Source organism: Erpetoichthys calabaricus, chromosome 4 (assembly GCF_900747795.2).
Source record: "Erpetoichthys calabaricus chromosome 4, fErpCal1.3, whole genome shotgun sequence".
Taxonomy (NCBI): Eukaryota; Metazoa; Chordata; class Cladistia; order Polypteriformes; family Polypteridae; genus Erpetoichthys; species Erpetoichthys calabaricus.
The window spans coordinates 15,350,962-15,375,946 of record NC_041397.2 but is presented as its reverse complement, the minus strand read 5'-3'; the positions used below and the strand labels follow the sequence as shown (position 1 = coordinate 15,375,946).

The 24,985-nt window shown below is 40.5% G+C and overlaps 1 protein-coding gene across 3 annotated transcripts in view; it reads right to left on the bottom strand.

The window, feature by feature from the left end:
* The window catches only part of LOC114650060 (uncharacterized), a 170,322-nt gene that overhangs the window by 93,185 nt on the left and 52,152 nt on the right, over positions 1–24,985 (bottom strand). For all 3 annotated transcript variants that reach the window (XM_051926371.1, XM_051926370.1, XM_051926372.1), the window contains exons 7-10: positions 19,852–19,907; positions 12,732–12,802; positions 11,126–11,154; positions 9,474–9,526 (exon numbers count right to left, since the gene is read on the bottom strand). In XM_051926371.1, coding sequence (XP_051782331.1) covers positions 9,474–9,526; positions 11,126–11,154; positions 12,732–12,802; positions 19,852–19,907 — 209 coding nt within the window. The remainder of the gene's footprint in view (positions 1–9,473; positions 9,527–11,125; positions 11,155–12,731; positions 12,803–19,851; positions 19,908–24,985) is intronic.

Genomic DNA, 24,985 nt, shown 5'->3' with positions numbered 1-24,985 from the left:
GACCTCCCTCTCATTTACACACATATATTCTGTCCTGTTCCTACTGACCTTCATTCCTCTCCACCCTAGAGCATATCTCCACCTCTCCAGGGTCTCCTCAGCCTGCTCCCTACTATTGCTACAGATCACAATGTCATCAGCAAACATCATAGTCAACGGGGACTCCTGTCTAATCTCGTCTGTCAACCTGTCCATCACCATTGCAAATAAGAAAGGGCTCAGAGCTGATCCCTGATGTAATCTCACCTCCACGTTGAATGCATCCGTCGCTCCTACCGCAGACCTCACCACTCTCACACTTCTCTCGTACATATGCTGTAAAACTCTTATGTACTTCTCTGCCACTCCCAACTTACTCATACAATACCACAGCTCCTCTCAAGGCACCCTGTCATATGCTTTCTCCAGGTCCACAAAGTCGCAATTCAACTCCTTCTGGCCTTCTCTAAACTTCTCCATCAACATCCTCAGAGCAAACATTGCATGTGTGGTTCTCTTTCTTGGCATGAAACCATCCTGCTGCTCACTAATCATCACCTCACTTCTTAATCGAGCTTCCACTACTCTTTCTCATTACTTCATGCTGTGGCTCATTAATTTTATTCCCCTGTAGTTTCTGCAGTCCTGCACATCCCTCTTATTCTTGATTATCGGCACCAGTACACTTATTCTCCACTCCTCAGGCATTCTCTCACTTTCCAAGATTCCATTAAACAATCTGCTTAAAAACTCCACTGCCATCTCTCCTAAACACCTCCATGCTTCCATAGGTATGTCATCTGGACCAACGGCCTTTCCATTTTTCATCCTCTTCATAGCTGTCCTTACTTCCTCCTTGCTAATCCATTGCACTTCCTGATTCACTATCTCCACGTCATCCAATCTCTTCTCTCTCTTGTTCTCTTGATTTATCAGCCTTTCAAACTACTCTTTCCATCTGCTCAACACACTTTCCTCACTTGTGAGTACGTTTCCGTCCTTATCCTTTATCACCCTAAAAAAGTGTGCTCACTAATGATCTATCCAAAGTGACAGCTTACATTGAAACACAACACATTTGTTATTTATTCAGCAGTACTACCAGAGCAATTACAGACCTAATATTATATTTGAACCCAAATCTGCAGAAATCCTGAAGCAGGTAATAGAATAAAAACACAGTTTGTTCAGATCAGCTTAAATGCACCCCAGAAAGAGAATTCGTTATCAAATATTATAAATTAAGTCAAATTTTTGCTTCGAAATGCGGCAGATCATTACATGACAGCATGACGAGCTTTAAAGAAATGCTCCACTGAAAAACAATATATTTTTTAAATGCTACTTATCCCATGTAGTTTGTAGTGGTGGCCAAGAAAAAATTTAAATCTTATGTTTTCGTGGAGCAGCAGCAGTGTTGATAGGGGATCGATGGTGGACAGTGCCAAACGAAATGACAAAAGGCCACAGAAAAAAAATGTAAAATTTGTGTCGCATAATTCACATGTCTAAGATCCATCTTTATGCTCAAATCATGTGAAATGTACGCGTTTTTTGCTAAAATATTATTAACAGTTTACTTCCTGAAAGCTCTGTATTAAATAACAACAAGGAAGAAGTGATTCCCACAATGCTGTGCATTAGAATTGAAGATCTGCTTCTCCCTGCATCCACTGAAGAAGAAACCTGTCTCATTCAAAAGCTATGCGGAAAGACTAAAAGAGCTGAACATTTTCAGTTTAAGCAGAAGGAGATTAAGAGGAGACTTGACTGAAGTGTTTAAAATTATGAAGGGAATTAGTCCAGTGGATCGAGACGGTGACTTTGAAATGAGTTCATCAAGAACACGGGGACACAGTTGGAAACTTGTGATGGGTAAACTTCGCATAAACATTAGAAAGTTTCTCTTTTCACAGAGAACTTCAGACACTTGGAATAAGTGACCAAGTAGTGTGGTGGACAGTAGGACTTTAGGGACTTTCAAAACTCCACTTGATGATATTTTGGAAAAATTAAGTGGATAGGACTGGAAAGCTTTGTTGGGCTGAATGGCCTGTTTTCATCTATCTAGATTGTCCTAATGTTCTAATTTAGTTTGTACGTATCAAATCAAATTAACTGTGAACTTCTGTAGTACTAGGGTGTTGCACCGTGTTAGCCATATGAATGTAGAGAAAAGCCAAGCAAAATGACACCTTTTATTGGCTAACTAAAAAGATTACAATATGCAAGCTTTTGAGGCAACTGAGGCCCCTTCTTCAGGCAAGATGTAATACAGAGACTGGAGTTCCCTCTGTTTATATACACACTCTAGGACAAGAAACAACATTGGTAAATATTTAAATGAGAAATTTTAAATGTAAAAAATTAATAGATTCATTCAGGCTACGGTTAATTTAATAAGAGAGAAAAGAACAATGTATGGTCAAGATCTCTGGATAAGATAACTGTCCAACAAAGTCTTTTGAAGTTTGTAATGTGTTTTTTCAAAACAATGTTGGTCTATAGTCAGGTTGTCTGTCATTCTGAGAGATGTAAACAATCCTCATATCTACCCAAAAAACTCTTGTCTCTATTTAAGCCATGTTGTAATGTATTAAATTTTAGCATGAGTTTAACTTCCCATTCTTTTCTCTCTTGCTGTGTTCTGAAGTTGCCCATAAGCACTGTGATTTTAAAGTCCCTCTCACAGTGTCCATGGCTGTTGAAGTGGGCCGCCACAGGAACATCTGTGTTGCCACGTTTAATGTGGAACCTGTGTAAAATTCATTCTCTGGTGGAGTGTTTGTCCAGTTTCTCCCACATAGAGTGCAGTGTCAGGACATTTCATGCAGAAAATTAGGTAGACCACATTAGATGATCTGCAGGAAAATGATCCCTTTATGTGATGTTCAATTCGGCAGTGTGGTATAACTATACGGTCTGTATCATACGTAGATGTGGGCACATGTTTTGCATCTTTTCTGTAGGCAGGGAGATGTGCCATTTTCTGTTGGTTCACTTAGGGAGCTTCGGACAATTAGTTGTTGAAGGTTTCGTGGTTGTCTGTATGCCAGGAGGGGAGGTTCAGGAAATACATTTTTCAGTGTTTGGTCATTGTTTAGTATTGGCTGAAGTTCTTTTATAATTTTTCGAAGTGTTTCAAGATGTGGGTTGTAGGTGACAACAAGGGGGATGCGGTTCTTGTTGTCTTTGTTTTTACATTCCAGAAGGTTGTCTCTGGGTATGGCAGTAGCTCTTCTTATTTGAGTGTCTGTTGTTTTGGGGGTGTAACCTTGTTTGATGAAATCTTGTGTGAGCTCCTGCAGTTGTTGATCCCGGTCTGTCGGGTCTGAGCAAATACAATTGTACCTTATTGCTTGGCTGAAAATAATGGAGCGCCTTATATGCTTGGGGTGGAAGCCGTCACTTCTTAGGTAGGTCCGTCTGTCTGTTGGTTTGTGAAAAACAGAAGTTACAAGGGTGTTGTCTTTCAGTTGAATAGCGGTGTCAAGGAAGCTGACTTCTGTTTTTGAGTAATTCAGCTTCAGCTTTATGTTGGGGTGAAAACAATTATATTCATTATGAAAATGGAGGAGTTCCTTCTCACTAGCAATCCAGATTATGAAGATGTCATCTATGTAACGGAGATACACCATTGGTTTTAAGATGCACATTGACAATTTTGCCATGAATAGGTTTGCATAGTGAGGTGCAAACCAACAGCCCATTGCAGTCCCCATTTGTTGCAAGTAGCAATCTTGTCCAAAAGAGAATAGATTATGTGTGCTCTGCCAAAATGGAACTTCAATTGTCACCGACCCACAACTAAAGAACTGAAACCATGATTGTACTGTTAAAATGACTTGACTTTGGCCTGGATTTGTATGTATAAATAATTATAGTATAATGTACATTGTGAACGAACACTGCATTTTAAAGCAAGTTAAAATTATATATCCTTTTGTACCATATTTCTCTTGTCTTTATATTTCTGCCGTGATTATTGAAGGGGTGTATATCTATAAATATTTGGACAGAGACAACTTTTTTCTAATTTTGGTTCTGTACATCACCACAATGAATTTTAAATGAAACAACTCAGATGCAGTTGAAGTGCAGACTTTCAGCTTTAATTCAGTGGGGTGAACAAAACGATTGCATAAAAATGTCAGGCAACTAAAGCATTTTTTGAACACAATCCCTTCATTTCAGGGGCTCAAAAGTAATTGGACAATTGACTGAAAGGCTATTTCATGGGCAGGTGTGGGCAAGTCCATCGTTATGTCCTTATCAATTAGGCAGATAAAAGGCCTGGAGTTGATTTGAGGTGTGTTGCTTGCATGTGGAAGATTTTGCTATGAACAGACAACATGCGGTCAAAGGAGCTCTCCATGCAGGTGAAAGAAGTCATCCTTAAGCTGCGAAAACAGAAAAAACCCATCCGAGAAATTGCTACAATATTACGAGTGGCAGTTTGGTACATCGTGAGAAAGAAAGCAAGCACTGGTGAACTCAGCAACGCAAAAAGACCTGGACGTCCACGGAAGACAACAGTGGTGGATGATCGCACAATCATTTCCATGGTGAAGAGAAACCCCTTCACAACAGACAACCAAGTGAACAACATTCTCCAGGGGGTCGGCGTATCAATATCCAAGTCTACCATAAAGAGAAGACTGCATGAAAGTAAATACAGAGGGTGCACTGCAAGGTGCAAGCCACTCATAAGCTTCAAGAATAGAAAGGCTAGATTGGACTTTGCTAAAGAACATCTAACAAAGCCAGCACAGTTCTGGAAAAACATTCTTTGGACAGATGAAACCAAGATCAACCTCTACCAGAATGATGGCAAGAAAAAAGTATGGAGAAGGCGTGGAACAGCTCATTATCCAAAGCATAGCACATCATCTGTAAAACACGGTGGAGGGAGGCAGTGTGATGGCTTGGGCATGCATGGCTGCCAGTGGCACTGGGACACTAGTGTTTATTGATGATGTGACACAGGACAGAAGCAGCCGAATGAATTCTGAGGTGTTCAGAGACATACTGTCTGCTAAATATAGTCAAATTGATTGGGCGGCGTTTCATGATACAGATGGACAATGATCCAAAACATACAGCCAAAGCAACCCAGGAGTTTATTAAAGCAAAGAAGTGGAAAATTCTTGAATATCCAAGTCAGTCACCTGATCTTAACCCAATTGAGCAGGCATTTCACTTGTTGAAGACTAAAGTTCAGACAGAAAGGCCCACAAACAAACAGCAACTGAAAGCCGCTGCAGTAAAGGCCTGGCAGAGCATTAAAAAGGAGGAAGCCCAGCATCTGGTGATGTCCAGGAGTTCAAGACTTCAGGCTGTCATTGCCAGCAAAGGGGTTTTCAACCAAGTATTAGAATATGAACATTTTATTTCCAGTTCTTTAATTTGTCCAATTACTTTTGAGCCCCTGAAATGAAGGGATTGTGTTCAAAAAATGCTTTAGTTGCCTCACATTTTTATGTAATCGTTTTGTTCACCCACTGAATTAAAGCTGAAAGTCTGCACTTCAACTGCATCTGAGTTGTTTCATTTCAAATTCATTGTGGTAATGTACAGAACCAAAATTAGAAAAAAGTTGTTTCTGTCCAAATATTTATGGACCTAACTGTACATACATACATATATATGGAAGCGAAGGTTTGTGATACGGTTTGCATATTTGCAGCTGGAGATCCACAAAGGGAGAGAATGAATCACGTATCATAAAGTAGTTTTTATTCCTGAGCTTTCAGCTCCTTCCAGGAGCCATCATCAGAGGATAATGCTTAGACATACAAGGATCAAAGGCAATATATAGTAAAAGTAGGTAGCTGTGAGGTGAATGTGTGCGGTGCTGGGGTAATAAGGTGGGGTTAGGAGGGTTTTGGTCTTAAAGTTTTATTTATTAGGAGGATGTTCTTCTTCTTAAGTTTGTGTATGCTGGGTTCATGTCCAAATGTCAGTTAATGGCATTTTCGTTTGATAGCCAAGATTCAGCCAGCCCTCTGGCACTTTTAGTACTGGCCTTAAATCTTACTTGTACATTGTCCCAGTTAAATGTATGTCCGGTTGAATTTGTGTGTATAAATCAGTGATCGTGAGTCCTTCCCTCTGACGGCGTTGCGATGTTCCTGTATATGTTCTTTTTGGCGTTTGTCCTATGTATACCGCTGGGCAAGAACTGCATGGAATGCTATGAACTGCGTTTCGTGTCCCTGCTGCCGATTTCTTGTTTTTGGCATTAAAAAGGACGGTGCGCAAATTGTTCATAGGTTTGTGTGCTATTCTGATGCCGATTTGGACAGGATACATGCTGCACCTTCTGACACTCCATTATGATAAGGAAGTGTGTGCCAGGTGGGATGGGGGGTCTTATTGGAGTCGACTATTTGCTGGGTTCTCTGGCGTCTCCTGTGTAGGCATTGTTTAATTAATGTCTTTGGGTAGCCGTTTGAAGTGAAGAGATGGAAAAGATAGCGTCTCTCATTCGTTTTTGCCTCCTTCCTATTACAATGGGTGTGAATTCTTCTGAATAAAGCTTTAATATAGCTCCTTTTATGAGATGCCGGGTGATTGCTGGCAAAGTGTAATATCTTGTCTGCATAGCATTCCTTACGGTAGACACTTGTAATCAGGGTGGAGTCGTTATTTCTTTCAATGGAAATGTCCACGAAATTGATATGTCGGTTTGTTTTGTTTTTCCACAGTGAATTGGATTGCAGGGAATATTGTGTTGCTGTGGTTGTAGAAATCATTCAGCTGGTCGTTTTTTAATATGACAAATGTGTCGTCTATGTAGCGTATCCAAATTTTGGGTGTGAACCGGGATAGAGCCACGTTTTCGAATCACTGCATTACCAGTTCCGCTAGAAGTCCTGATAACGGCAATCCCATTGACATGCCTTCTTTTTGAATGTAGTATTTCCCATTGAAATGAAAGTGAGTTTTCAGGCAAAGTGATATTAGATGCATTATGTCTTTAGTGGACAGCTTCATTCTTGTCATTATGGTGGGGTCATTAGTCAGTTTCATTAGTAGTGTTTCTGTGGCCAGATGGATCGGAGTCATAGTATATAGTGATATGACATCAAATGAGACCATCTCGTTCTCAGAGATTGATACGTCTTTCAGGCATTGCAATGCCAACTCGGCGCTGTTTACAGAATATTCCGAGTCATAAGTTAAATGTTTGAGGATCTGAAAAAGTCTTTTTGATAAGTTGTAAGTTGATCCACCTATTAGGCTGACCACTGATACATATACTGTATATATATATATATATATATATATATATATATATATATATATATACATATATATACTGTACAAATACATACATATATGTACAGTATAAACAAGTTAGAAAATGTATGCATGGCGTAACATTCAGGTGTGTTTGAGGAATGTGTAGGCACTATAGCCCTCAGGGCTCTGGTTCTCAATCCATTTAATAGTCACAGGGTTCAAAGGCTATCTAACCAGAATTGGGGGGTAAAAGGCTAAAAACAAGACTGGACAAGATTGTGGGGACCACTCTCACTCACATGCACACCATATTCACACATAGTGATAGTTTGCAATTGCCAATTAACTCAACCCAAATTAAATAGAAAATACAAACATTTTTGTAATTAATTCCTTCTTTGCTTGAGCATGGCTGGCCGTTGTGATTTTCGTGAAATGGGACCTGCAAAGCTGTTCAATTATGGTAAATATTAGAGAATAACAGAAGTGAAAGGCAAAACATTACAGTGAGTGACAATTCTGGATACCAGGTGAATGTGACATTCTGATGGTAAATCATAGGGTGATGAGATCTTCAAAGTCCCAAACTTGGACACTTGTGTATCATGTATGGCCACACACAAAGCCTCCTATGTTTAATGCATCTCATCATCATCAGAGAGGGATCAGGTTAAAGAAAACCAAAACCCCTTCACAAGTAAACACATACTGTGTGACTGCACACAAGTAAAATGGCCGTATGTGGTCTGTTTTTGTGTGCCTTTTGGTCCTCCTCAAGATGCTCTTCAAATTTAACACGAGTTCCTAATCCAGTGGGGCTCCCCCTTGGAGTCTCGTGAGTGATGTTGTAAATGTATTGTGATGACATCAGCAGCACTACAAAACATTTTTTAGACATGTAGCCTATTAAAACAGACATTTTGATATGTTTCAGTAATTTATCGGAACACATAATGTGAAATCAGGCTTGTCCATGTCACCTGCAGATAATGGAGGTATGAGGTTGGCTCAGTGTAAAGTTTATATGGAGTAAATGTTTAACAGCTTACATACCACAGGGTCCTTTATTCATTATATAGATTGATAACATTTTGTTTTCCTTGCTTACATTTTAAACTTTTATGGTTAGGAGGATCATTTATCTTATCTGATACAAGTTAAAGTATCAGGATTACTGATGTGCTGATGCACTTGTTCTCATCTTAAAGCCATGTGAAATCAGGCAGAGACAGCGACTTCTTGCCAGCCCAGGCTGTCTGCTGGTATTTTATTAACTTGTACTGGGGGTCTCTTTGCAGTGAGTATCAGTTATCAGAAGTGAAAAAACAGTAAAATATACAAAATGCACAAGTTGGTGTAACTGCCGTCAAGGTAAAATTGAAACAGTAAATGAATTCGTAGTTGAAGTCTCACAGAATGTTGTTTTGTTTTAAGACAGATTAGTTTGAAAATTTGCCAATGCTTAACAATGGAAAGTTTTGAAATCTGCAAACTGTCTACAGCACAATCTAATCGAGGTACAGTATCTCAATGAAAACTGAACGAATTTCTTTGACGAATAAGCATACCACATTTCAATAAAATTGGTCCACGGGGGGCTGTGTCCGACAGACAGACAAGGCATGGGCTACCACAATAGGTGCTTTGCACATTATATGTGAACACATTCCCAGGGATCAAGCTCTCCCTGCTGGACACAAATATTTTCTTATTTTAAGAAGACCACATTACTTTATGTGCAATAAGGAAAACACTGTTTTCTGTAATATCACTGATATTATCACATATAAAAGTAATTAAGATTCAATTCTTTGATACATGAGGACTATGTTTGGGTCTTATTTGAAGTCTTCCCAGCAAATTATACACAGCATACAATAGATAGATAGATAGATAGATAGATAGATAGATAGATAGATAGATAGATAGATAGATAGATAGATAGATAGATAGATAGATAGATAGATAGATAGATAGATAGATAGATAGATAGATAGATAGATAGATAGATAGATAGATAGATAGATAGATAGATAGATAGATAGATAGATAGATAGATAGATACTTTATTAATCCCAAGGGGAAATTCACTAATATGTTAATATGTTAATAGAGAAATAAAGTCACATAAGCAAAGTAGAAACAGAGTTGATGCAATTCCCCCAGTGACTAAAACTACAACTTAAGAGGCCTTGCTGGCTGCCTGCCGTGTGTCTCCACTCTTATTGTTAAAGTGTGCAACATCTTACCATACTGATGGTTTTCATGGGGAGGCTGTCCATTGACTACGTCTGGAAGATCACTTAAAACAAACAGACATAATATACATGTAAACAACACTTAAAGGAATAAACTTTGAGGAAGAAACACTCCATTCACAATATCCCATTGATGGTAGCTAGAAAAGTGAGGCCATGCTTAGGGCTGCCAACCGTCCTCATTTTCCCAGACATATCCTCACTTTTTTACATTTCATGGACTGAAGTTATAAAATTTTGAAAATGTTCGGAATATTTGGTTTACGAAATTTGAAAATCTCCTTATCTTTAATAAAAATTGAAAGCCATACACCAATCAGCATTTGCAGAAGTAGTGCATTTTTCTCAAAAATTCCGGTAGTCAACAACGCAGATATTGACGAGAATAATCAACATCTGTCCAACTTGGCTTTTTCACTTCATCTTTTGAATTCAGCTTTATCTTCCTGACGAGTAGACAGTTCATTAGAAATGTTGTTCCTCTCCTTAATTATTTGTAATCCTAATTCACCGTAACTAAGTGAATTTGTTTAAAATCGAAATTACAATTTCATGTTTTCTATGTGAGATATTATTTTCTATTCTTTTTTTGGCAGCTTGGTTAATCAAGAAATTTCATACATCCAGGCACAGTCTGTCATATTTAAGTGCGAGTAAGTACTACTTTGTAATATGTTGATGGAAAATATTGCTATTACCACCCGTTGTTTCAAAATGGATTTTTAATTGTAAGTGAATGAGTCAACTATTAAAGTTTCAGTTAATAAAAAAAAAAGTACTCATTTATTCTGTCATATTAATGCAATATCTTTTTAGTTATCAGCTGATCAAGTAATAAGTTACTTCTTCAAGTAATTTAATAATATTTTTATAATTCTTTCATTACCATAAATTCAGGAATACTCATAATGCTGAAAAGAAAACGCAAGTTCACATACTACTTGAACAACAAATGTCCTTGTTTTTGAAAGGGAAGAACAGATTTAATGAAGGGGCTAATGGTCACAAGATTCAATTTTAGCAGCATGCTATGTAAAGATTTCTATTCATATTTATCCAAGAACCCAGATTTACTGAGAAAAATAGCTTCAGTGGAAAAATATAAAAGAATGTAGATACAATCAAATAAACTAAATTGGAAAGAGTAAAATTATTTTTACAGGTTTATGACAATTAAGATATCCTAATAAGAATGGAAGGAATGAAGTCTGTTAATTTAAGAAGCTTGACATAGTCAAAATATTTAATGGGGTATTACTTTGCCATTGACTATGATTGTGCTCATCATATCATAATTACTGTATAGTGATAAACTGTTATTAAAGGTTTACATCATTTTAAAAAAACATAAGACAATTTAACAGCGTATTATGGCATCATAGGGAAAGGCGTCCTCAAAAGTCTTCATTTTTCAACCCAAATGTCCTCATTTCCAGAGAAGAAAAGTTGGCAGCCCTAGCCATGCTTTAGTCACATAGAAGACATTCACTGCTCAAGGCACTGCAGAGAGTTGCTTGTTGATGGGACTCACAAATGACAATTATATTATACTCAGTCTAGGAGACGATAAACTGAAACTGCACAGTCTCTGGCCAAAGGAATGCAATGAAAGCATGCATATAAAGAAAAGAAATTATATTTACCAGTGTATAGAACGTGATTTTTTATGATTCTTGGAGGTTGGAAAAAATGAAAAAATTAGATTACATTTTAAATTATGCACTTCAAATTAATACTAATAACATAATCAAATAATGCTAGACTACAAGGAACTTTGCTAACCCGTACACATTAGTAAAAAATTTCTTTATATATATAAACTGCAGTTGTTTATATAATAAACATATAGGATTACAAATCCATTACTGCAGTGTTTCCTAAACCCTTTACTACCCTTTCAGGATCCTAATTTATGTAGGTGGAGTGACGACATGATTCTCATAGCAATTTTACAAATGATCTGACTACAGGCATGATTTTTAGATAGATAGATAGATAGATAGATAGATAGATAGATAGATAGATAGATAGATAGATAGATAGATAGATAGATAGATAGATAGATAGATAGATAGATAGATAGATAGATAGATAGATAGATAGATAGATAGATAGATAGATAGATAGATAGATAGATAGATAGATAGATAGATAGATAGATAGATAGATACTTTATTAATCCCAAGGGGAAATTCACAAAATTCACATAGACAGCCGCCAAGGACATCATCACCTTAGGGTGCTGTTTTTGAAAGTTAAGGGGTGCGCACTCCAGACACCGAGGGGAACTCCATTGAAGTTATGATAATAATGTTTGGAGTATTACTCCATTTGTGTTTCTCAAGGCACGCTTGCTCTGGACATTGAGGGGGGACCCACTAAGCCATCGAACTCTAGTGAGTGCCGTTTATGAAAGTAAAACTGCGCTCGCTCAATACACCAAGGGGCACGCGCTCCTTAAAGTCCGAGGTATATGCACAAAGGGGCACCATTTCAAGGTTTGAAGAGATGCACACTCTTAATAATAAAATAATAATAATTCATTACATTTATATAGCGCTTTTCTCAATACTCAAAGTACTATCCACACAGGGAGGAACCGAACCCACAATCTTCCACAGTCTCCTTACTGCAAAGCAGCAGCACTACCACTGCGCCACATGTGAGGACATGAGGACCTGTGAGGACTCTTGACACCAAGAGGGACATCAAACCCTAAACAGAACTACAAGCCACCATCTCCCAGTCATTAAATTCTAATAAAATTCACTACCTGCTATGTACAATTAGGGGTGATGTCTGTCAACCCCACCTAGAACACCAAATGAGCTTCGATGGGCACTGATTCTTAGCCGTAGCTTTTAAATGCAATAAACAGAGCTATATTATTATATATAGACAAATATATCAATAATAATAATAATAGATTTTACTTATATAGCACTTTTCCCATGCATATATACATCAATATATACTGAATATCTACAGTTGAAACAAAGCAAAATATGATTATATCCACAAATTATGCTTCATTTGTATATATTAAAAGTCTTTTTCATTCAGTATAATGCTACAGTGCAGGGTATCTGAGTTGAATCTTCTTAAAAAGTTTATCGCAGCATGTCACGTAACATATATGCTATCTATGCTATGACACGAATGAGGAGAATCACAACCTTAGGCTGAAGCTGTTAAATTCCTGGACAGCATTCTGACAACATGACTAAGAATCAATTTCTCTATACGTACCTTTGGCATTGCGTAATCTACACTGTCATCAGTGCTCTCACTGTCATATGAGGACTGATTCATTTCATGGTCTATAAAAAAATACAAATAAAAAGATTATACAAAATATCAAAACTCCTCAAGTTATCAAAGCATTTTACAAGTTATAAATGTAAATAAAGCAAATCAATGGAGCAGATAGTTTACACCTCAACTTTTGTGTTCAGTGCCCCTTTGAGCAGACCCTCACTTTCTGTCCCACAAATTCCCTGGGGAATATCAATGGATCTCTCATTCTCTTGCTAGCATCTGTATCGCTTACAAGTATCTGTAAAACTCTCAATTCCTGGACATATAAAATGCTTTAGATCAGGGATCTCAAACTCCAGTCCTGGAGGGCCACAGTGGCTGTAGGTTTTCATTCTAACTCGTTTCTTAATTAGTGACCTGTTTTTGGTGCTAATTAACTTCTTTTGAGTTAATTTTAATTGACTTACTTTTTTAAGATTTGTTCCCTGGAATTTCTTTATTGTTCCTCTGAATTGCTTCATTTCATTTCCATTTAATGAAATGTGAAGTGAGTGAGCCAACAGAAGACCAACTAAATCAGGTCCTCAAACTCCAACCAATTTCACTAGATAGATAGATAGATAGATAGATAGATAGATAGATAGATAGATAGATAGATAGATAGATAGATAGATAGATAGATAGATAGATAGATAGATAGATAGATAGATAGATAGATACTTTATTAATCCCAATGGGAAATTCACATTCTTCAGCAGCAGCATACTGATACAATAAATAATATTAAATTAAAGAATGATAATAATACAGGTGAAAAAAAAAAACAGACAATAACTATGTATAATGTTAAATATTAACATTTACCCCCCCTGGTGGAATTAAAGAGTCGCATAGTTTGGGGGAGGAATGATCTCCTCAATCTGTCTGTGGAGCAGGACAGCACTACAACCAGTTGCTCAATTAAACCCGTTCTTTAATTCCATGGCTTGTTTCTGCTCTCACTGTGCAATAGCAGTGTGGTGGACAGTTTGGGCTCTTGCCCAGCCGGGATGCCTGGAGGATGAGAAGACCAGGAGAGAGGCAATACCTCCCTCAGGACACGAGAGGGTGCTTGGACAATTCCAGAGCCATGGACTGCAGCACTTCCGCCACACCAGGAAGTGCTGCTGGAAGATCATCAAGGAGCACCTGGAACACATCCGGGGACAATATAAAAGGGGCCACATCACTCCATTCTGGGAGCTGGAGTCTGGAGGTGGAGGACAGAGCTTGCGAAGGGAGGAGCAGAAGAGAAAAAGAGAAAGAAAATAGAGAAGAAGAAAAGGACTGAGTTATTGTTAGTGATTTGAGAACTGTGTAAGGTGCTGTGTGCTGAATTAGAGAATAAGAAATAAAAATGTGAGTTATTGTAAGTGTGCATCTTGTGTCTGTCCGTGTCAGGTTGAGTGGCTGCTACGCCCTCTAGAGTTGTCACACGCAGACATTTTCAAAATTGTTTATTTTTTCCTTACTTTTCTAAGAGCACTGTTAAAATGTTTTGGAGACCTGAGCAGACCAAATTTCCTGAGACCTCTATCCTTTTATTTTCAGATATTGTATGATGGTCACGGTTTACTGGTCACATTTTGGTTCATTTTGTATCTTATTATTGTTTTTACTGCTATCCATTCATCCATCCTCTTCCGCTTATCCAAGATCGGGTCACGGGGGCAGCAGCTTGAGCAGAGATGCCCAGACTTCCCTCTCCCCGGCCACTTCTTCTAGCTCTTCCGGGGGAATCCCGAGGCATTCCCAGGCCAGCCGAGAGATATAGCCCTTCCAGCATGTCCTGGGTCTTCCCCGGGGCCTCCTCCCAGTTAGACGTGCCTGGAACATCTCACCAGGGAAGCGTCCAGGAGGCATCCTGATCGGATGCCTGAGTCACCTCATCTGACTCTTCTCGATGCGGAGGAGCAGCGGCTCTACTCTGAGCTCCTCCCGGATAACTGAGCTTCTCACCCTATCTTTAAGGGAGAGCCCAGACACCCTGCGGAAGAAACTCATTTCAGCCGCTTGTATTCACGATCTCACTCTTTCGGTCACTACCCACAGCTCATGACCATAAGTGAGGGTAGGAATGTAGATCGACTGGTAAATTAAGAGCTTTGCCTTACGGCTTAGCTCCTTTTTCACCACGACAGACCGATTCAGAGCCTGTCCGCCTGTCGATCTCACGCTCCATTCTTCCCTCACTTGTGAACAAGACCCTGAGATACTTGAACTCCTCCACTTGGGGCAGGATCTCGCTCTCAACCCTGAGAGGGCACTCCACCCTTTTCCGGCTGAGGACCATGGTCTCGGATTTAGAGGTGCTGATTTTCATCCCAGCCGCTTAGCACTCAGCTGTGAACCGATCCAAAGAGAGCTGAAGATCACGGCGTGACAAAGCAAACAGGACAACATCATCTGCAAAAAGCAGTGACCTAATCCTGAGCCCACCAAACCAGACCCCCTCAACGCCCTGACTGTGCCTAGAAATTCTATCCATAAAAGTTATGGATAGAACATGAGAGGGTCCGGTTTGGTGGGCTCAGGATTGGGTCACTGCTTTTTGCAGATGATGTTGTCCTGTTTGCTTCATCAGGCCGTGATCTTCAGCTGTCTCTGGATTGGTTCATAGCTGAGTGTGAAGCGGCTGGGATGGAAATCAGCACCTCCAAATCCGAGACCATGGTCCTTTTTACTGGCAATTCAGGAAAAATAAACAATTATTGGGTCTGAGTCTTCAAGAGCAAGTCAATTTAAATTAATTCTAAAGAAGTTAATTAGCAGCAAAAACAGATCACCAATTAAGAAAAGGGTTAGAATGAAAACCTGCAGTTTGAGATCCCTGCTGTAGATGGTATTCTCCATAAAAGACACTTATAAAATCAAGATTGTATGCATTCATTTACTCATTTTATTAACCCACCTAATTGTCCTGGACTTTTGTGTCCTTTTGAGATATCTCTACAAAGGCTTTAGGAATCAGATCTATCAACATGCTAAACCAATACATGGTATGAAGCTCCAACCCAAAGAAAATGCCCTGAAACTATTTCTTGCTAACTGTGAGATACATCTAAAAGTAAATGCTTTTGCAAGAGTGTGCTAATGGCATTTTTTTTAAATTTTGACTAATAACTGTATTCACTCAGACTCAAAGTAGTGCAGCTACTTCTTATAGCCCAGACTGCCTACTGCACATGGAACCACAGAAGAGAAGAAGGCCTGATATAACTGAAGACTTTAAGAAGTAAACCCCCTAGTATGACAGAAGCAAAGTTGCCCAGACATTATTTAGGGAATGCATGTATCATTAAAGCAGATCCAGATATATCACTGCTCCATGCAAAATTATGTCCAGTTTTAATAAAAACATCCATGCGGGCCCAATTATGGGTTTGTCTTAACCCTCCTTTTAGGCCAAATGACCATGAACAACCCTAACAGGTACACATATCTGTACATGTCTCCAGACAACATAGCACCAAGATGAGACACACAAGCCCCCAGCCCCAAAAAGATCATACAGTATATCTAGAAGGTGTCTACAACATATACATATGGTGCCCTCTATAATGTTTGGGACAAAGACACATTTTTTATTGATTTACCCCTCTGCTCCACAGTTTAAAATTACAAATCAAACAACTCAGATGTGATTAAAGTGCACATTGCAGACTTTCATTTAAGGGAATTTGCATGCCTTTCGGTCACACCGTGTAGAAATGACAACACTTTTTCGACACGGCCCCCCCATTTCAGAGCACCATAATGTTTGGACACTGCAATGGCAGGTTTATTAAGGCCATCATATTAAGTTCTTTGTCGCGTATCCCTGGTATGCAATGGCTGCTTGAAGTCTGCGATTCATAGACATCATAAGGTGCTGAAGGTCTTCTCTGGTGATGCTCTGCCAAGCCTCTAATGCAGATACTGTATTTTCGGGGGGCTTGTCCCATTAAGTTTTCTCTTCAGTATATTGAAGGACTGCTGAATTAGATTGAAATCAAGTAACTAGTTTGGCCATTCACTTTTTTAGCTCTGAAAAACTTGTGTGTTGCCTCAGCAGAATATTTGGCTTATTATCTTGTTGAAGGATGAAGCACTGTCCGGTGAGCTTGGAGGCATTTACTGGAACTTGAACCTGATCTGATCAGATGTATCTATACTCATTGAGCAGCTGCCATCAACAGTTCATCATCAATGAAGATTAGTGTGCCAGGAAAGAAACAGGCTTGATGGACTGAATGGACTCCTCCACTTTGTCAAATGTCTTATGCTTCTTACGTAATAAATGTTACAAAATCGCTCTTCAGAGGGTTCAGTGTGTGTGTGTGTGTGTGTATTATAAATATATATTTAAATAAATATATTATACTGTGTACACATGTACACATTCACACATCCATCCATCCATTTTCCAACCCGCTGAATCCGAACACAGGGTCACGGTGTCTGCTGGAGCCAATCCCAGCCAACACAGGGCACAAGGCAGGAACCAATCCCGGGCAGGGTGCCAACCCACCGCAGACACATTCACCATATTTTATTTATTCAATAGATCTATTGGAGAGTGTCAAGTGAACTCTCTACTTTAGAGCTTGACAAAAAGATTCTTAAGTTTATATACAGATAAGAAAGACAGCTAACAAGTAATAAATTATTCTATTGACCAGGGGTTCCTGCACCTCCAGGGGTTGAAATAGATAGAATTTCAGGGGGTATGACAAAGAAGAAGACTGCATCACAGTTCACCAAAATTGAGTAAAGGGCATTGTCAGACTTTATCATGGTGCAATTGGTGTCTTGCAGAGGGCTGTCATTTGTAGGTCATTTATTAGCTACTGCTGCTGTCCTCCATCCATCCATTTTCCAACCCGCTGAATCCGAACACAGGGTCACGGGGGTCTGCTGGAGCCAATCCCAGCCAACACAGGGCACAAGGCAGGAAACAATCCTGGGCAGGGTGCCAACCCACCGCAGGACACACACAAACACACCCACACACCAAGCACACACTAGGGCCAATTTAGAATCGCCAATCCACCTAACCTGCATGTCTTTGGACTGTGGGAGGAAACCGGAGCGCCCGGAGGAAACCCACGCAGACACGGGGAGAACATGCAAACTCCACGCAGGGAGGACCCGGGAAGCGAACCCAGGTCCCCAGATCACCCAACTGCGAGGCAGCAGCGCTACCCACTGCGCCACCGTGCTGCCCGCTGCTGTCCTATGATAAGAAAACAATCAAACCTTACGCATGCAGTTGTCACCTGTCAGTAAGCTGCAGAAATGTGCGTTCTTGTGGGGTCCTTGCTGCAGTTGGAGCATTCGTAGAGGTGAATAACTTTAAGAGAATGGAAGTTTGGACCTTGCGATGATCCACAGAGAAGAGCGAGGTCTAGTATTGATTTATTATACTACTAGCTGTGTAAGCTTGTGCTTTAAAATCCACAGGGTCCTAGAAACTATCCATCCATTATCCAACCTGTTATATCCTAACTGCAGGGTCATGGGGGTCTGCTGGAGCCAATCCCAGCCAGCACAGGGTGCAATGCAGGAAACAAACCCCAGGCAGGGCGCCAACCCACTGCAGGACACCCACACACCAAGCACACACTAGGGACAATGTAGAATCGCCAATGCACCTAACCTGCATGTCTTTGGACTGTGGGAAGAAACCTGAAGTACCCGGAGGAAGCCCATGCAGACACGGGGAGAACATGCAAACTCCACACAGGGAGGACCTAAGAAGCGAACCCGGGTCTCCTAACTGCGAGGCAGCAGCGCTACCCACTGCGCCACTGTGCCGCCCTACTATTGAAATCGTCAGAAAAAAAAAAATTGAAATGTAGAGATGTCAGGTAATTGAAAGAAACTACTCTGGGCGTCTCTCTCCTAGGAGGTTTCATTTTGCCGACGTGCTTGCATTGCTTGTGCATCCTCGGAGGTGAAGCCCTTACCCGACACCACCTGCCACTTCTGGGCCAGACAGACAGACACACTTCCACGCGTAGACATTTATATATTATTATATTATAATATTGTATTATATTATATTATATAATATATAGCCCTGATCATGAAACGTCACTAATTTTGAGGTTTGATTGAAATTTATGCCCCTTCAGGACAAGAGGGACTGGGTTTGGTATAACGCCGGCTGCTTACACTCAGGCCATCATTCCTGCTGCCGGTCCTGGCAGTAGCGTAGAAATTTTAACTGTGCAGGTTATCAGGTGGACAAACAAAGCTCATCAATTGTGTTTCATTGCTTACCGGCACACCTGCACCCGTTACTTCACAGGGGTCTCCAGTCCCCCAAATCCCTGCATCATTGATCATGTGTCATTTCCTCACATTACTTGATGCTTCACGGGATACCCCAACAGCACTGATCATCAATCGAGTGTCTAAGCTTCCTAGGCGACATATTTACAAGATTAATGAGATTTATACATGTAAATTGCTCAATGTATATTTCCATCCATCCATTTTCCAACCCGCTGAATCCAAACACAGGGTCACGGGGGTCTGCTGGAGCCAATCCCAGCCAACACAGGGCACAAGGCAGTGACCAATCCCGGGCAGGGTGCCAACCCACCGCAGGACACACACAAACCCACCCACACACCAAGCACACGCTAGGGCCAATTTAGAATCGCCCATCCACCTAACCTGCATGTCTTTGGAATGTGGGAGGAAACCGGAGCGCCCGGAGGAAACCCACGCAGACACGGGGAGAACATGCAAACTCCACGCAGGGAGGACCAGGGAATCGAACCCAGGTCCCCAGATCTCCCAACTGCGAGGCAGCAGCGCTACCTACTGTGCCACCGTGCCGCCCTCAATGTATATTTACAAAAGCTTATTTTTTTAGTTCAACTTGTTCACCTGCAGTACTGTGTGTTGTTCACTTTGTGGTTCAAAAATGAGAAATTTGACTTCTTCATCTTCAAAGGTGATATTTCATTTGTAGATGGTGCCAACATAAATCGAACATTTTCTAGAGGTGTGGAGCATAGAGAAACTTGGGAAATACTGCTAGAGATGGCACAAGCTACTAGGAAAGTCAAATATTCCTTACCAGACGGAAACATCTCTGCAGGCTTCTTCCGTTTCCTAGAGTTCACAGTGTGATTCCTTTTAAAGACAAATGATATTACTGTAGCAGCTACTTTCAACATTTTATAGATATAAAAATAAATACATGTGTAATACACATATTTGCATTTATCTCCCCCGTTTCTTTCTTTCTGTTTGAATAAAAACCAGGCAATACTTGTTTATTAATTACAGGTCAGGTCAGGGGGGGATGCACTGGTATAGCACGTTGCCGCACTGACCACACGACGAAACAGCTCGGGATCCCAGTTTGCAATCCCCCAGGCAGACTTTTGGTCCAGTCCCACCCTCCAGAAATGACCCTCTATCTACCAGCTTCTTGCCTTTCAGAATATAAAATACAATACGGCATTTATTATTTATGACCTGTGCTCCCTGTAAAGATGCCTTTAATAAGGAATTAACCATTAATGTACGACATTGTCCAAACTCTCTTGAAAATAGGAGCACTGGGGCGGATCTTCTATGAAAATAATGAAGCTTTAGCTTCAGGGCCTCTGATCCTGGAGGGGACCCAGGATGACTTTAGTGTGTGTGCATATATACAGTATTTACTTATGTATCTATTTATGTATTTATTTTCTTAAAGAGCTTCAGTAAAAAGCCAAATCTCCCCCTGGGAATAAAGTGTTATCTATCTATGCGCTGCTTCTGAAATATTGGCTACTAGTGATGGTACACTGCATGACAACGTGAAGTGAATACACTTGACTTATAGTCTTCATCTTCTTTCTCTGTACGTTTAGCATTCGTTTGCTCAGAGGTTGATGTGCTTGCTGCTTTCTGAGCAGCTCTTCTTTTCTCTACCCTAGCGACCCGCTTCTTCTCTTCCTTCATCACCATCTTTTCGTGTTAAAACTGATTAAGTCAGTGTTTGTGTTGCAATTACTTAGTACGCTTTCTTTAAATATTCACTTAAGTTGGCACTTAAGTCTTCAATCTGCTTCAAGAATGATTTAAGATATGAAGAGGTAGGGGAAGTGACGGCGAAGGTGGTAGGGATGAGAGCGGCACCCGTACGCATGCGCCATACGTCTGTCAGCTGCAGAGAGTTAATTCTACAATAAAATAAGAGCCACCACTCCGCCCCAAATTGTTGAAATATTGTTGAAATGACAATAAAGATATTCTGATTCTGAATTAAGTGGACAGGACTGGCAAGCTTTGTTGGGCTGAATGGCCTGCTCTCGTCCAGATTGTTCTAATGTATGCCCACAAATAAAGCCTGAAAGGCCCATCATCATCATCATCATCATCAGAGAGGGATCAGGGCAAGAGAAAAAAACAAATACTTTTACAGGTATGCCCAAACAGTAAGACTGCACACTGCTTGAAGTGGAAACAAATAAATGGCCGTATACCATTTGTTCTTTTATGTTTCTTGGTCCTCCATGCGATGCTGTTCAGATTTCCCTTTGAAGTTTCATGCCTACTGTTGTAAATTTGAGGTTTGTGGAACTGACAAGCTTTATTAGATGCCTAACCTATTAAAACAGGGACATTTTGCTATTTTTAGTTATTATCCAGTAACGGCGCACTGCATGATAACGTGCAGTGAATACACTTGACTTATAGTTTTCATCCTCTTTCTCTGTACGTTTATCATTCATTTGCTCAGAGGTTGATGCGCTTGCTGATTCCTGAGCAGATCTTCTTTTCTCCACCCTAGCGGCCCGCTTCTTCTCTTCTTCCGTCGGCATCTTTTCACATTAAAACTGATCAAATCAGTGTTTGTGTTGTAATAACAATACGTTTTTCTTAATTTTGCACTTAAGCTGGCACTTAAGTCTTCAATCTGTCTCAAGAATGATTAAAATATGAAGAGGTAGAGGAAGTGACGGCGAAGGTGGTAGTGATGAGAATGGTGCCTGTACACATGTGCCACATGGCCGCCCTGCTGGCCACTGCCGAGAGTTGATTCTACAATAAAATAAAAATAAAAATAAAAAGAGTAATAACCTTGGAAGTGAATCATCACCCCGAAAGTGGATAGTATACTATATAAGTTTCAGGCCAATAGTTCAAACGATTTGCAAGCTACAGGTGATTAAAAATCCTGGACAGAGAAATGAACAGCCACGGTAGCATATTATATAAGTAGATGGTCGCTTGGCCTAATCTTCCTTATGGCTAAGGAGAAAGCGAGCGTCTAAATGCTTAAATCTGAGTGGGAATCTCCATACCTCACTCAGCCTGATGTAGACTGCTGTGCATTCAGCTTTCACGGTTACTCGTTGTTTTCTAGCGAGGCGGGCTAACTTGATAAACTGCATTGATTCTGAACATTCACTGAATAACTCCACTGTAGTGCGTGTCTGGCTGTGCCTGTGTAATGGGATATATATAACTTATTTCATTTCCCTAAAATCCCTCATTTATTTAATAATTTTGAAATTAGTTTGTGATAAAATTGTTTTGCATCTCCCCAGTCACGGTTAGCGTGAGCTCAAAGTCTGATTATTGTTCTGTTGTGTGAAAGTAATGAATAAGGTGACATACAGTATATGCCACCATTTTTTCTTTGTTATGACATTCATGTGGCCTGTAACTTGTTCTCCTTTTTTTCTTTTCAATGTCCTGCAAGTGCATCGGACATAAATATGACGGGCGGCTGATGATGTGTCTGTTTATCTTTCTGTATCATCCTATTCAGACCTCTCACTGAATGACTGAGATGGGTCCAACTGCAGACCACCGCAGCTCTCTATTCAGTAACTCCAGTGGACAGCCAATTGGATTGCAGGTTTTTATCACCTGGTTTACTTGATTTGAATCAGATAACTCCACTCCCGGGCGGCATGGTGGTGCAGTGGTAGCGCTGCTGCCTCACAGTAAGAAGACCCGGGTTCACTTCCCAGGTCCTCCCTGCAGGAGTTTGCATGTTCTCCCTGTGTCTGCGTGGGTTTCCTCCCACAGTCCAAAGACATGCAGGTTAGGTGGACTGGCGATTCTAAATTGGCCCTAGTGTGTACTTGTTGTGTGGGTGTGTTTGTGTGTTTCCTGCGGTAGGTTGGCGCCCTGCCCGGGATTGGTTCCTGCCTTGTGCCCTGTGTTGGCTGGGATTGGCTCCAGCAGACCCCCCGTGACCCTGTGTTTGGGTTAAGTGGGTTGGAAAATGGATGGATGGATGGAACTCCACTCCCAACCCTAATCCTAACCACAGTGCCACAGGATGGTATCTCTGACGTATAATATAAAGCGACACCCTCCTCAATGGAGTGGAGTTCTGCATATCTCGCAACTTGAGTCTATTAGAGCAAAACCTGAACACCAAAATGACTTCTGTGAGGTCCTTTCTGTTTACTTTTCACAATGCAGGGTAGAGGCCATGTCTCAATTGGAGTGGCAGAGCGAGGACCAGCTACACCTACTCCTATTGCTCTCTCTGTCATGGTCTTTTTGGCATTTGATATTTAAAAATGCTGCAACATTTCTTTTTAAAAAATGTGACTATCTTTACGGCTTAGAACAAATGGCTACTGGATGTCTGTGCAGTTAACTGCACCATTTCACGTGAGCTTGTGCTCTGCTCCTGGACCTCACCTGACAGTAAATTCAATGTCAGCAAAAAAGGTCTGCTGAAAACCATACATTTTATTCATTACCATTACAAGGATAGTGCACTATCCCTCACTCACTGGGTTGATGCGTGCAGTTCTATGGTTTTTCCCTTGTGAAATGTATGTTGTGGAAGTTATTATTTACAGAGATCAAGAATCAAAGAATTCTGTTGTCTTTGCGAAATACATCAAAAAAGCAACTTAACTAAGTACAGAGAATGAACTCATTAAAATAAAAGGAGGTATATGTGTTACAGCAGCAAATATGGCATAGCACAGTAGGGACATGCGGTCAGGGGAGACAGTCATCATGAAAAGTAAAAAAACTAATAATGATAACATAAAATAAATGTGTCCACTGGTCTGTGATATAAATTTGTTTTCTGTATGATTCCAATAACTTTGATCATCTTTATAGTCAAAATCGCTGAATTGGCGCATTTCATGTTCAAGTACAGAGGAGAAACACGAGGTGCTGCAGTGACGAGCCTCACCTCACCTCAGACTGCACTCTCCTCACATGCGGTTGATGCCTGCGACTGGCGCATGCCTGTTGCTGTCTCTCTGTGTGTCGGCAATATAATGTTTGCAGACACGTTTATTATACACTCTGACTCTCCACAGTCTGCCTAATATCTTTAATGAATGTGTGTGCCATATTTAGTCTTGGTGATCGGACATAAAACCACAGTGAAAAGGCACAAGTCAAGGCAGACAGTACCGTACTGTGCCGCCCTGAAGGGGGCGCATGTGAGCCCAACAGCTGCTCGTCGCTGCTGTTCTTCTACAGCAGGGGTCCTCAATCACGGTCCTGCAGGGCCGCAGTGGCTGCAGGTTTTTGCTCCAACCCAATTACTTAATATGAAGCCCTTATTGCTCAAGTGGCACTTCTGCTTCACTTTAGTGGTCTCGGTCATTAAGATTTTGAACCCTTATCACTTATTTTGATCTCAAACAGCTGCATTCTTGGTTTTTAATTGCTCCTAATTAGCAATAACATGGCAAATGACCAGCTTGTTACCATTGACGCCTCTGTGTGTATTTATCAGGCACTATTGGGTTTAATTAAATACTTGGAAGGAAAGTGAAGAGAAAAAAGTGAAGGACTGAGAATTACTCCTCCATTTTAGACTTCAAATCATTTGGATGATATCCTTAGAAAGGGGAAGAAAATCAAGGATATCAGAAGGACCTGACATGGCAGAGTTAAAGCACTAACAAGCCATGAAATTAAATTATTGGCAAGATTTGCTTTTTAATTAAGCAACCGGGTTAGAACAAAAACCTGCTGCCACTGCGGCCCTCCAGGACTGTGATTGAGGACCCCTGTTCTACACAGAGACACCAATAAGTTAGCGCCATCAGAAAGTCAAGGGCACTGCAGAGGGCCGTTTATTTTTATTTTTTGTTCTGACTGCCAAAATGGAAGATTAAGACTTTTAAAACTAAAGGAAAATAAGGAGGACTTTTACAAGAAAGTGACAGAGATTTTCATGGAGAAGGACAGGCGCATGGATTTCATTTACAAATAAAGGT